Source organism: Macrobrachium nipponense, chromosome 41 (genome assembly GCF_015104395.2).
Source record: "Macrobrachium nipponense isolate FS-2020 chromosome 41, ASM1510439v2, whole genome shotgun sequence".
NCBI classification, from domain to species: Eukaryota; Metazoa; Arthropoda; class Malacostraca; order Decapoda; family Palaemonidae; genus Macrobrachium; species Macrobrachium nipponense.
In genome coordinates this window covers 34475349-34488804 of record NC_061102.1, presented here as the reverse complement: position 1 = coordinate 34488804, position 13456 = coordinate 34475349, and the positions used below count along the sequence as shown (strand labels likewise).

Sequence of the window (13456 nt, the reverse complement as noted above, 5' to 3'; positions counted from 1 at the left end):
AACAAGCTCATGTACTGTGTAATATTAATTGATAAGCACAATACCTGTAATACAGTAATATTGCTTACTTTAATCCTTGATTTTTGACCAAATTTAAGCAATACAGAACGAATTGTTACTGAATTTTCTTATTGTCTCTGCCTCTTGTAACCCTTTACTATTTCTTAATTCTCATGCTGGTAGCACTCTGAATAGATCTAATGATATTATTTCCAAGTTTCCAATAAGTATCAAAAAATAATGAAATTGAAGTCCAAACCAGAGCTCAGATAATTAATTGGTTCAGTAATATAATTTTCCTAAATAGTGCATATTCTGTAATATCATCTTGGGTATGGAAAATTTGACAATGAACCAAAGGAACTTGTACATATCAAGTTAGCAGTACGTATTATAACAGCTCAGGATTAAAAGTAAAAGTAGCAAAGGAATAAAAAAAAAATTATTTCCTGAAATCTCTAAACTTAGTACATAAACATACAATGCAAGTTTTACAAATGCCAGAACTGAAAACTATGAAAACCATTATGTAGTATCCATTTCCTGAGTGCTAGTAAGATCAACCACAACTGGGCTATCTGCTAAGTCTACCAGAGGGTGCTTTCCTGCATCTGCATCATGCACTGGAGTGGAATCATCATGAAGTGTTTGCTTGAGCTGGTACAGCTGGTAACCAAAACATGAAGCTGTTTACGACGAAGACTAAGTTTCTCCTCCAAAGAGTCCCTCTTGGCCTGTAAAGAGAAAAAAAAAAAAACTTTAGATGATGTCTTGATTTGAGAATACCGCATCTATGCACTAGTGCGAGTATTTTCACCACTAATGGAAAAGAACCTAATTATTAGATAGAACCTTTACGGCATGGTCAGAGACATATTGTACGGCAATTTCTAAATTTCAGTTTGCTGATAATTGGTCATACAGTTACTAAGAAAATCACAAAAAGAGAATTTCAATATCACAGATTAACCAGTCATCACAGAACAATTTTGTAAACATTTCCACAATTTAAAATGAAATGACATGAAAATAAGTAATATATCGTAAGACAACTTGACATACTTGGGATCCCTGAGACAACAATAATATCAGGTAGTTTAACCAGACCACTTCATAAAGATTCTTAACATATCTGTATGCAAGGATGAGCCAATTGCTTCTGTAGTCAAATACTTTCAGCGTAACCACGCTGCCACAATTTCAGGTAGTGAACTATGTGAAGACATGCGACTGGAAGTGAAGAAGTTAATACCAACAAACTACAACTCTATGCTTTTGTTCTCCCCCAAAAACATAAAGAAAACTTAATGAATTTGGATGGGCTAGCTAGCACCTAAAAGCATGTATCCTGAATGCCAATTGAAGCCAAGAAATATTTTGTATGCACTACTTAAAACTAATTCCATACTGTATAGCAACTATAGGGTGGACTGTACACCCAGGATGATAACTGATCTGCCACTATTTGAGACTCTCTTAAACAAAAATTAAACTACAGAAGATTTAGGTGAAACTGGAAACCAGTTCCACTGGGTGATAACCATCAGGCATGGTAGTGATTTCATGATCAAGTTAAAGATAATTCTCCACAATTGTAGGAGAGTAAAGACAACTGGACAAAAAAAAACAGGGGAGGAATGATTTCCACAGAGGGAGAATGTAATATGACAACATGACCCGCACACTACATGATCTGCTGATCATTTCTCAAACTACCAATATGATCTGAGCATACAAATGAACAAAGGATAATGCCTGTCCACTGATGCTGTCTAGACAATCCTTCCTGGTCCAGGGCACACACTATGGGAGAAATGGGATATTATGAACCCTGGAAATCAGAGGTTCTAACTCTAGACTGTCAACCAATCATTAAATAAATTTACTCACTTTGTTGATTTAAGTCAGAATTTCAGAAGTGGCAGAGACACCGATCAAAAGATTGAGTAAGTTCTAACCTTGAACAGAAGAGAAAGTACAAGAAAAAGTCCAATACAAACAGATGCCTCAAGTCATGTCTGGAAGGAAACCTTGCACATAGCTTGTTATAAGGGCTACCTTCTAAAGACACATCCTTCTGGTAATACAGTAAACCCTCCCCCCTTTCCCCCCCTTCCCCCCTTTACAGGGGGATGTGGTACCCACCCCCATCCCTGTGAAATAACTAAAATCTACAAATACTTAAAAACCCCTCTTAAAATACTTAGAACTGCTATTTTGATAGAAAATTTTTTTATCAAAATGGCATTTACCTAGTTATGAAATATGAAATACATTAGTGAATATTTCTCAGTGAAAACCACTATGAAAAGGCAAATTTTCTGTGACTAACGTGTATATATGTTCCATAGAAAAATCCGTGAATTGGTGTCTGTGAACTATGAGCCTGAAAATCTGGGGTGGGGCAAGTGGGGGGGGGGGGGGGGGGGGGGTGTGGGTTTTAGTCTATGCCAAGATTAACTTCTATGGGTAAAAGAGATTTAATTACCACTACACTATTCTCCATATATCTCCGAGTGGGGACAGTAGAATATGCTAATGGAGAAATAATAAACTGAAAACCAACTGACAATCACCATCTAGTGACTGAGCTTCCGGCTGAATATAGGTTACCGCAGACTTAATTAGCATCTATATGGAAATGGTTTACATCTATGCAAATACTCAACAAATGGAAATACAAAAATACTTATACACCGAGAATTACAATAAACCAAATATTATCTGAAAATCAACCTTTAATGACTGCAGCTGTTGATTCAAGAGGGTGAGTTTATCTGCTGTATCTGAACGTGGTGGATGCTCTTTGATCAACTTTGCAAGAGCATCATACTCCAGGCGGTTTCTACGGACTTGTCTAGCTTCTTCTAACTCTTGCTTTGCATCTTCTATTGCTACACAAGCTTTCTTCACATTCTTGCTAGTTTCTTCTCTGCAAATGGAGACATAATGTAGAGCTTCAATATTCAACTACAAACATGATCTTAAATCATACACTTTACAATAATATCTATAGGCTATGAAAGATAAAAAAAAAATCTTAGTTCATAAATGCTGGGTATAGTGGTATGAATAAATAACATACTAAAAATGTTAAAATTTCAATGTACCATCATTGACTTCATGAGAAGTTGTCCCCCGATCTATTTTATCAAATAACCCATATTTGTAGAGACAAGATTTTACATGGTCTACAATTAGGCTAGGCTATGTTTCCCATCATAGCAGTAATGATGAACAACATACATGAGGAAATATAAATTTTATCATCATTGCCAGAACTGCATCAACACAATGAAGCTAAAATTCAAACACTACTATACTTATAGTTAATACAGTAGCACCTTAAGTAATCAGATGCTTTGGGGTCTAGAAGGTAACAAAGACCAAACAAAATAGCTTGCACTGAAGCATTTTCATGATAATTTACAGCAACTCCACCTACTAATTCCTAGTCTAAACTTCTCCACTGACATTATATTTTAGTAATTCAACCAAGCATATATTAACTACAATGAACCCTAGCAACAAATCATTACAATATTGTAGACAACTAGCACAGAATTCTCTAAAGTTGAAGAGATGCTGTACAGTATATACAGTACGTATATGCATTTAACATTAACATATGAAAGATTATAAGGTTTAACATGTCATATGTGCACTTCAAAATCAATAGCAAAAACAATTAAAAGCTGTAATAATGAACAATAAACATCATGAGACAAAAACTTCCAAACACAGCAAAGTTGGTTATGTGCATTCCACTTTCAGTAAATTAGACTAGGCTAGTCTAACCTATGAAAAGGGAGCTTTTTCAAAATATCAAAGGCAGAGTACTTTAGCTGGATAGTATTGAGAAATACTAGCAAAGTAGTTTTTTTTTTATATAATTCCAGTTACTGTTCATCTTTCATCACCTTTCTAATACTCTTCCCACTAAGAACATGGGCAGAATTGCACAGCTACTATATTCCTGCCACTCTAGACTGAAACTACAATACAAGAATAACTAAAAAAACAAAAAAACAAAAATCTGATTATATAAGACGCTACTTCTTTCAGACACATCTACAGAACCACTATTACTTTTTAGTTTTAAAAGAAAACTATTGAGATGGCTCTGTCTGTCTGTCTACTGATGCTACAGGGCTACAGATTGGTGATAATCTCCCCTCCAATCATCAAACATATTAAATTGCAGCCCTCTAGCCTCAGTAGCTTTTATTTTATTCAAGGTTAAAGTTAGCCATTACTGTGCTTCTGGCACCACAACATCACAGGCCACCATGGCCGGCTGAGTTTCATGGGCCACGGCTCATACAGCATTATACCAAGACCATCGAAAGATAGGTAGATCTATCTTCCGGGCCTGATTATACTTGTTTTATACTGACATTTATTACCGCACATAATTATCCCAAATAGACAACTTAAAAATATTTACCTGAGGCCATCATAATGCTTAATTTCTAGCTCATTCATATCAATGATCCCCTTCCACTTGAGGGATGAGTGCTCAATGCCAGCCAACTGCGTTAAAAGTCGATCATACTGGTTTTGACTGCGGGAGAAAAAACTGTATTAAAACTCTTCAAATAGAAAATTAACACTGCTGCTAATATGGGATGAGTTTTTGGTTAAAGACAGCATTAAACTAAAAATAATAATAATGACGATGATGATAATGATTATGTAGGAAAATTTCCAATACATACAACACATTTCCAACTGAGCTTTGTTTAATGTAAAACCCAATTATGAGTAAATAGTGGCCAGCAGATGCTGTTTCAAACCTAACACTGGTAGTATGGTATGGTTTTTTCATACATAAGGATAAAATATCAGTTATCAAACTACACTGAGTTTTAAAAAACATAATCATGCATATAATACAGTAGATATTGTTTTGTATATTAAATATCTGGTGATATGACAATAGTATATATTCGTGATTATTGAGTATACAAAAAAAAAAAAAAAAAAATGTGACTAAGTAACAAAACTGGGAGGAAAGTCTTGGATGGATGGATGTATGAGGTTTAGGGCAAAAGCCCAGGCACTGAGACCAAAGAAGCCATTCAACTTGGACTTTGGTTAATCATGGATATGGTCCAAAAGAGACAAAATGAAACATAGGATATTTTTTTCATATCGGAAAGCTGGACATTTTACTTAGTGCAAGGAAAAAATAAAATGGCAGTGTGTAGTACACACAATGTATTGGGAGCTAAAATGTGTATAGCTACTGAAGGGGTAGTGCTTGTAGTGTCAGAAAAATTTGAGCATGAGTGAAAAAGTACAAATGTGTTAGATCACAAACTGCAAGAGTTAGACTGAATATAGCAAGTGAAAATTGTCCAGAAATGGAAAAGCAAACATGTGATTTATATGTACAGTTACCATTATTTCCTTCAAGTCAAAATCTGAATTCAGTTTCCAGCCATGGAACAACTACTGACCTAGCAATTACAATATATTATTAACCAAATAAGAGGGTTATTGCTTAGTGTTCTCTGCTTGGTCCAACTTCTTCACTATATCTTGCTGCAGTTTGTACCTATCACTCAACAATAAATCCCTTGGGTGAGCCCAACAAGATCCTAGAACTTTGATCTAGTGGTCACAATAAACTGCTTCACATAATAATGAAATTCAACACAAATAAACAATTACACGGGCCTTTAATAAGGATCTATTTTCTTGGCTCCTTACAAGAAATCTTATTATTCAAAATTATTTGTCAATGAAGTTAGAATAATTCCAGAGGCAGATTCAATGTGACCACTGACCATTTGCAGAGAGTACTACAGCTGTTAGTTTTTTGTTTTACTGAGTCACCTCTCCATTTTGTACTACCTACTTAAACATGCAATGTTCATTTTCTTTTTACCAACATCCCATACAAGAACCTCTAAATTTATAATCTGGCTTTTCTAGGAGTGAATGAAGAAAATTTCTGGTACGTATTACATTTTGGAAGGAGACCTTCTAGTAAACATGTTTTGTTAAAAATGGTTGCTGCTTGAGCACAATTAATCTTGTAAAGAGTCTTCTCTATTCTTTTTATGACAGCTTTCACTGTTGCTTAGACTGGCGAGCAACACGCCAATGGGCATGGTAAAAGCCAGTTGTTGAGTCATTTTTGGTGTTTATTATTGCTTATAATACAATCTCTCTCTCTCTCTCTCTCTCTCTCTCTCAAATGCAACGATTCATCTAGACTTGCGCTCTCAAGCCACACAGACCTCCTCAGCTTGGTGATATCACTGGGAGCCTCCTGATTGGTGTTTACCTAAGTGACATCACTTACTTACTTTATCTTCCCGCCACTGGCCAGTGGCATAAGGCTGATACAGTTCCTCTCCATCTGTCTCTATCCCGAGCCATTTCCCTCGCTTCCTCTAAGTTTTGGATTTCATCCTCAAGATCCCTGACAATTATGTCTATCCACCTCGTTCTTGGTCTACCCAGCGGTCTTCTTCCTATTTGTACTGCTCTCAGTGCTCTCCTGGGGTCTCTATTCTCTTCCATCCTCTCAACATGTCCAAACCATTTCAACCTTCCCCTCTTCAACCTGGTACTGACTGGCCTTTGCCTCAATCTCACCCTGATGTCTTCATTTCTAACATAATCATCCCATTTAATGCCAAGTATTCTTCTCAGCAGCTTCATCTCAAAAGCATCCAACCTTTTCTCCTCTGTTCTGGTCAGTGCCCAGGTGGACGAGCCATACATCAGGACTGGTATTACTACTGCATTGAATATTCTCATCTTAGTTCTCAAGCTGATTTCATGCCTCGACCAAATGTTTTTTCTCAGAACCTCAAAAGCTCTTGCTGCTCCTAGTTTTCTTCTTTGTATATCTTCAATTTGCCTCCCGTCTGCTGTTACCACACTTCCCAAGTAAACAAACTTCTCAACTTGCTTGAGTTCCTGTCCTCTGATTGTCATATCCTCCATGTGCACCCAATCATCATCCTTACTCACAACCATGATCTCGCTCTCTTTGTGCTGATGTTCAAGCCAAAATTCGTCTCTCTGTCTCCATCCTCATTACCATACCTACCAGCACCAGCCACGTATCAGCAACCAACGCAACATCATCAGCAAAGTCCAAGTCCATAAAAACTTCTCACCATACTAGCCCCTCTGTTTTCATTCTCCATCACTCTTCTCATTATATGGTCAATATATACATTAAACAAGGTGGGTACATAACACATCCCTGTCTTAGCCCACTTCCAACTGGGAACCAGTCACTTTGCTGTCCATCCAGCTGTACACAGCTGCACACTCCTTGGTACCAGTTCTTTAGTATCCTTATCACTTTCAGTGGTATACCATAGTGTTCTGCCACTCTCCACATTCCATCCCTCCATACTGAATCATATGCTTTCTCCAAGTCTATAAAAGCACAGAATATTGGCTTTGCATACTCCCATCTCTTCTCAATTATCTGTCTTAAGGTGAAAAATTTGATCCACTGTTGACCTTCCACTTCTAAAACCACACTGCTGTTCTCTAAGTTTCTCTTCTACTATAGGTCTTATTCTGTTTAAGTATTACTCTCATGAATATCTTCCCTGGGACTGACAGTAAACTTATGCCCCGATAGTTACCACACTCCCTTTTGCTTCCCTTATTTTTATATATTGGTATCATAATTGCCTTTTTCCAATCACTTGGTACCACCTCTGTTTTCCAAACTATGCTAAAAACAACTCTTAATGCCTCTATCATCCTTCGTCCTCCTGCTTTTAGCATCTCTGCAGTTATCCCGCACACGCCAGCAGTTTTTCCTTTTTTTTTTTCCATTTTTTACAGATTTTAAGGCCTCTTTCACCTCTCGCACTAATGTCTTCTTCTTGTACCTCCAGAGCCTCGTTTAAATCTGCAATGCACTCATCCCTACCGGTAGTATCAACATTTAGGAGTCTTTCAAAATACCTTGCAAACAGATTCCTTTTCTCCATTTCGTCTGTGACCAAGTTCCCATCTTCATCCAACATGCCATCACTCCCTCCAAACTTTTTCTGGCTTGCGTTCCTCAAGAATCTCACAGCTGCAAACATAGCCCTGCTCTCGCCAATTTCCATAGCTACTTCAACTTCGGTAGCGCTTTCTTTCCAAAACATGTTTTGGTCATGCTTCATCCTATCACTTAGTTCTCTCAGCTTTCTATTTCTTCGTCTTTTTAGTTGTTGTTTCTTCTCTAGGTCTTGTTCATCGTCCATTTGAACTCTCAACCTTTGTTGCTCTTCACTTAAAACTTTTGCTTCATCACTAAACCAAGGCTTGCTGTTACTTCTCTTATAACCTAACACCTCTGTTGCTACGTCCTTAGTATCTGAACTTAATATTGCCCAAGATTCCTCTGAATCCATATCCATATTTTCCATACCAATTAATGCCGCAAATTTGCCTCCTACCTTCACCTCATACTGTTGTGACATCACCCATGGTGTTATTTTCATTGTTATATGTGTTACATCTGGTGTTGGTCATCTCATCTGGTATCTCTTGCATGCTGGAACTCTTGTTGGGTGGGAGGGGCGTAGTCCTCCTCACACATGTCGGTATCAGGAACGCTTCTTGTGTAGTGTTCAGCAGAGGTTTTTGTTCAAGGATAAAAAGTGCTTCTAGGAGGCACAGACGTCGTGGGTTGGGGACTCTTCTGATGATTTTTATATTTCTGATGATGTTGTCTTATGATATTCTGTTGGTATACTGCAAGGGCGTGCTGCCTAATGGTGCCCACCTGGGCGTGCCAGGAGATCCTCTTCAACACGTGCATCGTCGTCATACCAATGTAAATCCCAGGGCATCCTTGGGCAGAGCATACTTATCAATAGACAACATTGGTTTGTTTTAGGGGTCTCCTACAATTGGGGTGGGATTGTTCCTCATCAGAAGGTCCTTAATATGCAGATTCTTGTAGAAAAATAATGAGGGACACCCTCTTCCCTTCCTCTGTAGGGCAGACGTGATCCTCTACTATTTTCTTAATGGCTGTTTGTCGTCCTTATATTGCTGGTACATGAAGGCTTTGTAGAAGTTTTATATCCTCTGGGGGTGGAATATTCTTGTTCTCCTCTTCCATAAGTCACACTGGTAGAAGCCAATCAGGAGGCTCTCAGTGATATCACCCGCCTGAGGGGGTCATGAAGGGTCGAGAGCACTCGCCGTATGAGTCACTTTCCCAGGAATTAATGAAAGTTCTACCGGCCCCAGGGGTTCCCCAGTTGCACTTGAGAGCCCGCAACACCAGGTTATAATGAGAAGGACTCACCACTGGCCAATGGAATTCAGTCCCTCAACAGTCATCGCTGGAAAATGTCCTGTAGCTCTGGACGAGAGAGAGAGAGAGAGAGAGAGAGAGAGAGAGAGAGAGAGAGAGAAGAGAGAGACGAGAGAGAGAGAGAGAGAGAGAGAGAGAGAGAGAGAGAGAGAGAGAGGATTGTATAATCAAATAATAAACACCAAAAATGACTCAACAACTGGATTTTACCATGTCCTTTGGCGTGTTGCTTGCTGGTCTAAGCAACAGAGAGAAAGCTGTCATAAGAAAAATAGAGAAGACTTTACAAGATTAATAGTGCTGAAGCAGCAACCATTTTTAACAAAACATGCTTACGAGATGGTCTCCTTCCAAAATATACAAACATCAGGCTGCACAACCCCACAGCAAGAAACAAAGAAAGGACCAGGAACTTTAGAATGTCCCTCCTACAGCAGCAACTACAGAAGACTGTCGATCTGAAGACCCTGAGGGAGGAACATCACCGCCTGCGTGAAGAATGGGCGGAAATACGTGCTGAAGCTGTCTGTCCTGATCCCGTTGACTTAGGAACTGACAATACCGGATCTGACATCCCTACAAGAGTCTACCACCAAGCAGAACACCAGCGTGAGCCACCCACTTACGAAGAAATCAGAGCACGTGCATGACCGGGTTAGGGGCGTAACCCACAAACTTGTTGCCCTCAATGGTGGGAAGCTACGCTTCCAGAAGACTCGAAGGTATATTAACCTCACTACATATCAGCCCACCCCGAACAAGACAACCTATTGAACCTTGGGCTTAACTGCCACTTCATGCCGAAGCAGATCGAGAAACGCCTGGAAATCGAGATACTCCTCTACTCGACCCAGCAGGTGGAAGCCAAGAATATCTTGAGAGCAACGGATGCCCTTCAACCTCTTCTGCTAGCAGAGGCCCTTACAGACAGAGGGTCATATACACAAGTGGAATTTACACCAGAAAGATGAAAGAGGCAGCCATAGATCTGAAGAAGAGAGAAGATATCACCGTAAGACGCGCAGACAAGACAGCCACGTTCGAGCTCATCAGCACCTCGGAACACTTAGAGAAACTTGACGCCTTCTTGTCTGATGCCTCCAAACTTGAGAAGCTTACAAGGAACCCGATGGAAGACATCAAACGTGACGCCAACTGGGTTATCCCGGCCATGAATGCCGCTACAAATGCCACACACCTCTTGTCCATCCAAGGAGACAAAAAACTCAGCTACCTGTATGTGAATATAAAGACCCACAAGAAAGGCAACCCCCTACGCCCGATTATCAGCCAAACGCCCGCCCTGACTTATGCCTTAGCTAAACACCTTAATAAAATTCTTACTCCCTACATCCCCCCCCAGGTACTGCCTCACCTCATCAGTGGAATTTTTGGATAAGTTCCGCAACTCCTCCGGTGCAGGAACCATGGTGTCCTTAGATGTTGAGTCCCTATTCACCAATGTCCCAGTCAATGAGACAATAGGGATCATCATGGCGCAGATATATAGGAATCCCGAAATGAGACCACCGAACACTCCCGAAGACTTGTTAAAAACCCTGCTGGATATCTGTACGAAGAGCCTCTTTCACCACCCACTGAGGACAGATGCACCGCCAGAAGGACGGCGTAGCGTTGGGGTCCCTCTTCGCTAACTTCTGCGTGGGTGAAGTGAAAGAAAGGGTCTTCTCACAACACAAATGTCCCCGCAGATACGGACGATACATAGATGACATCTTCGTACAAACCGACTTCGAGGATGAGGTAGAAGCAATTTGGCAGCAGTTCCTGTGTCACAGCGCACTCAACTATCGAGTAAAGAAGCAACAATCAACTCCCCTTCCTCGAAGTTCTTGTCACGAAGACAGATCAGGAACTTACCATGACTGTCTATACCAAGGCTACGAACCTCTGATTATGACTTAATGAAGATAGCGAGTGTCCTGTGCAGTTCAAGACCAACACCGTCAGGGCCTTTGTCAGGAGGGTCCGCTCGCACTGTTCGATGTGGCAAGACACCCACCTCGAACTCCTCGACCAAGCTTCTCAGATGCTGATCAATAATGGGTACTCTAATAAACTCGTCAACTGAGAAATGAGAGCCACCCTCAACAAATGGTATAAGACAAAGGAAGAGAACAAGAATATTCCACCCCCGGAGGATATAAAACTGTTTAACAAAGCCTTCATGTACCAGCAATACAAGGACGACGAAACAACCATTAAGAAAATAATAGAGGACCACGTCCGCCCTACGGAGGAAGGAAGAGAGTATCCCTCATTATTTATTACAAGAATCAGCATACTAAGGACCTCCTGATGAGGATCAACCCCGGCCCGACCCATAGGAGACCCCCTAAGCTAAAGCAGACCAACATCGTCTACCGATACTTATGTCCTGCCCAGATGCCCTGGGATTTACATTGGTGTGACGACGATGTGCCTGTCAAAGGGGATCTCCTGCTACGCCCAGGAGGGTACCATTGGGCAGCACGCCCTTGCAGTACACCAACAGAATATCAAAAGAAACATCATCATCAGGAATATAAAAATCATTGGAAAAGCCCCAACCCACAACGTCTGAACCTCCTAGAAGCGCTTTTTTATCCTTGAACTAAAACCTCCGCTGAACAATACACAAGAAGCATTCCTAATGCCGATGTGTGAGGAGGACCACGTCACTCCCACCCAATGAGAGTACCAGCACGCATGAAATACCAGATGAGATGACCAACACCGGACGAGACACACATAACAATGAAAAAAATACCAGGGGAGAAGTCACTCAGGTAAAAGCCAATCAGGAGACTCTCAGTGATATCATCAAACTGAGGAGGTCTGTAAGGCTTGAGAGCACTCACCGTATGAGTAACCTTCCCAGAAACCAAAGAAATTTTACCTGCCCCAGGGGTTTCCCAGCCGCACTTGAGAGCCTGCAACGCCAGGTTATAAGGAGAAGGACTCGCCACTGGAATTCAGTCCCTCAGCAGTCATTGAAAAATGTCCTGTAGGTCTGGACGAAAGGTAGAGAGAGAGAGAGAGAGAGAGAGAGAGAGAGAGAGAGAGAGAGAGAGAGAGAGAGAGAGAGAGAGAGAGAGAGAGAGAGCATTTATGAATAAATACCAAAAATTACTCAACAACCAGCTTTTACTGTGTCCTTTGGCGCGTTGCTCGCGTTTAAGCAACAGAGAGAAAGCTGTCATCAGAAAAAAGAGAAGACTCTTTACAAGATTAATAGTACTGAAGCAGCATCCATCTTTAACAAAACATGGTCTTAGTACATTCATTACTGTTGTAAATTACTTTCTACACCGAATGCTAAAAATACTGAAATTTCATACATGTTAAAACTCACCTTTCTTGAGATGTATCATCACTTCCACACCACTTAATAAATGCCTTCATGAACATCATAAGCTGACGAACATCACCTGTGCCATCTCCGTCTATCATGAGACGTCTCCTGATGATATCCTCTGTCGGAAAAGATGATGAAGAAATGAGAATCCTTCTTAGATGGTGACCCCCAAGTGTTTTCAGGGGTCGTTATCTAGGACTAATGTATTTCTTGGGGTCATTATCTTTGGGATAATTACAGTCTTTTGTTTATGTTTTTATGGCAGTCCCCAATGGACTTGTATTAACCATGCAGAAGAGGTGGAAACATACTGGGTTAAAACCCTTGGGGGTCCCTATCTAGGAAAGATCCAAAAATATGCACCATTCAAGTGATGTCAACAGCACAAATGTGCAACTTTCAAAAAGGCATGATGCGACCTCTAGCTTATTTGCACGTGTGCAAGATTTTCCCTTGACGCATAAGTTGCAAACACTATATTCCGAACTTAATGTGAAGTGGTCTTTGTAATTAATACTCACAATTAGTACTACTCATACTAACAAGGTTCAAACAAAATGGACATAAACATGTTCACATTTTCAGTTATAAGTTGAAACACAAAATATATCCTCTAAATTCAGTACAAATAAATTAAAATGTGCTAAAATCTACAGGAAATTAGCCCACTGTTTTACCCACTTAGATAAAAAAATTTATGTCATATTAGAAGTAAATAAAATAAAAATTAAGATCAAAAGAAAATGTTAAACATTTGACAATTTAAAAATACCATTGACATTGTTGTAACAAGTATT

At 39.9% G+C, this 13456-nt stretch overlaps 1 protein-coding gene across 1 annotated transcript in view; it reads right to left on the bottom strand.

The window, feature by feature from the left end:
• Positions 1 to 386: 386 nt before the first annotated feature.
• The window catches only part of LOC135212672 (THO complex subunit 7 homolog), a 16089-nt gene continuing 3019 nt past the window's right edge, over positions 387 to 13456 (bottom strand). Inside the window, 5 exon segments of the mRNA XM_064246326.1 lie at positions 387 to 668; positions 671 to 734; positions 2737 to 2932; positions 4448 to 4564; positions 12657 to 12777. Of these exon segments, the coding sequence (XP_064102396.1) occupies positions 526 to 668; positions 671 to 734; positions 2737 to 2932; positions 4448 to 4564; positions 12657 to 12777 (641 nt within the window). The 3' untranslated portion in view covers positions 387 to 525.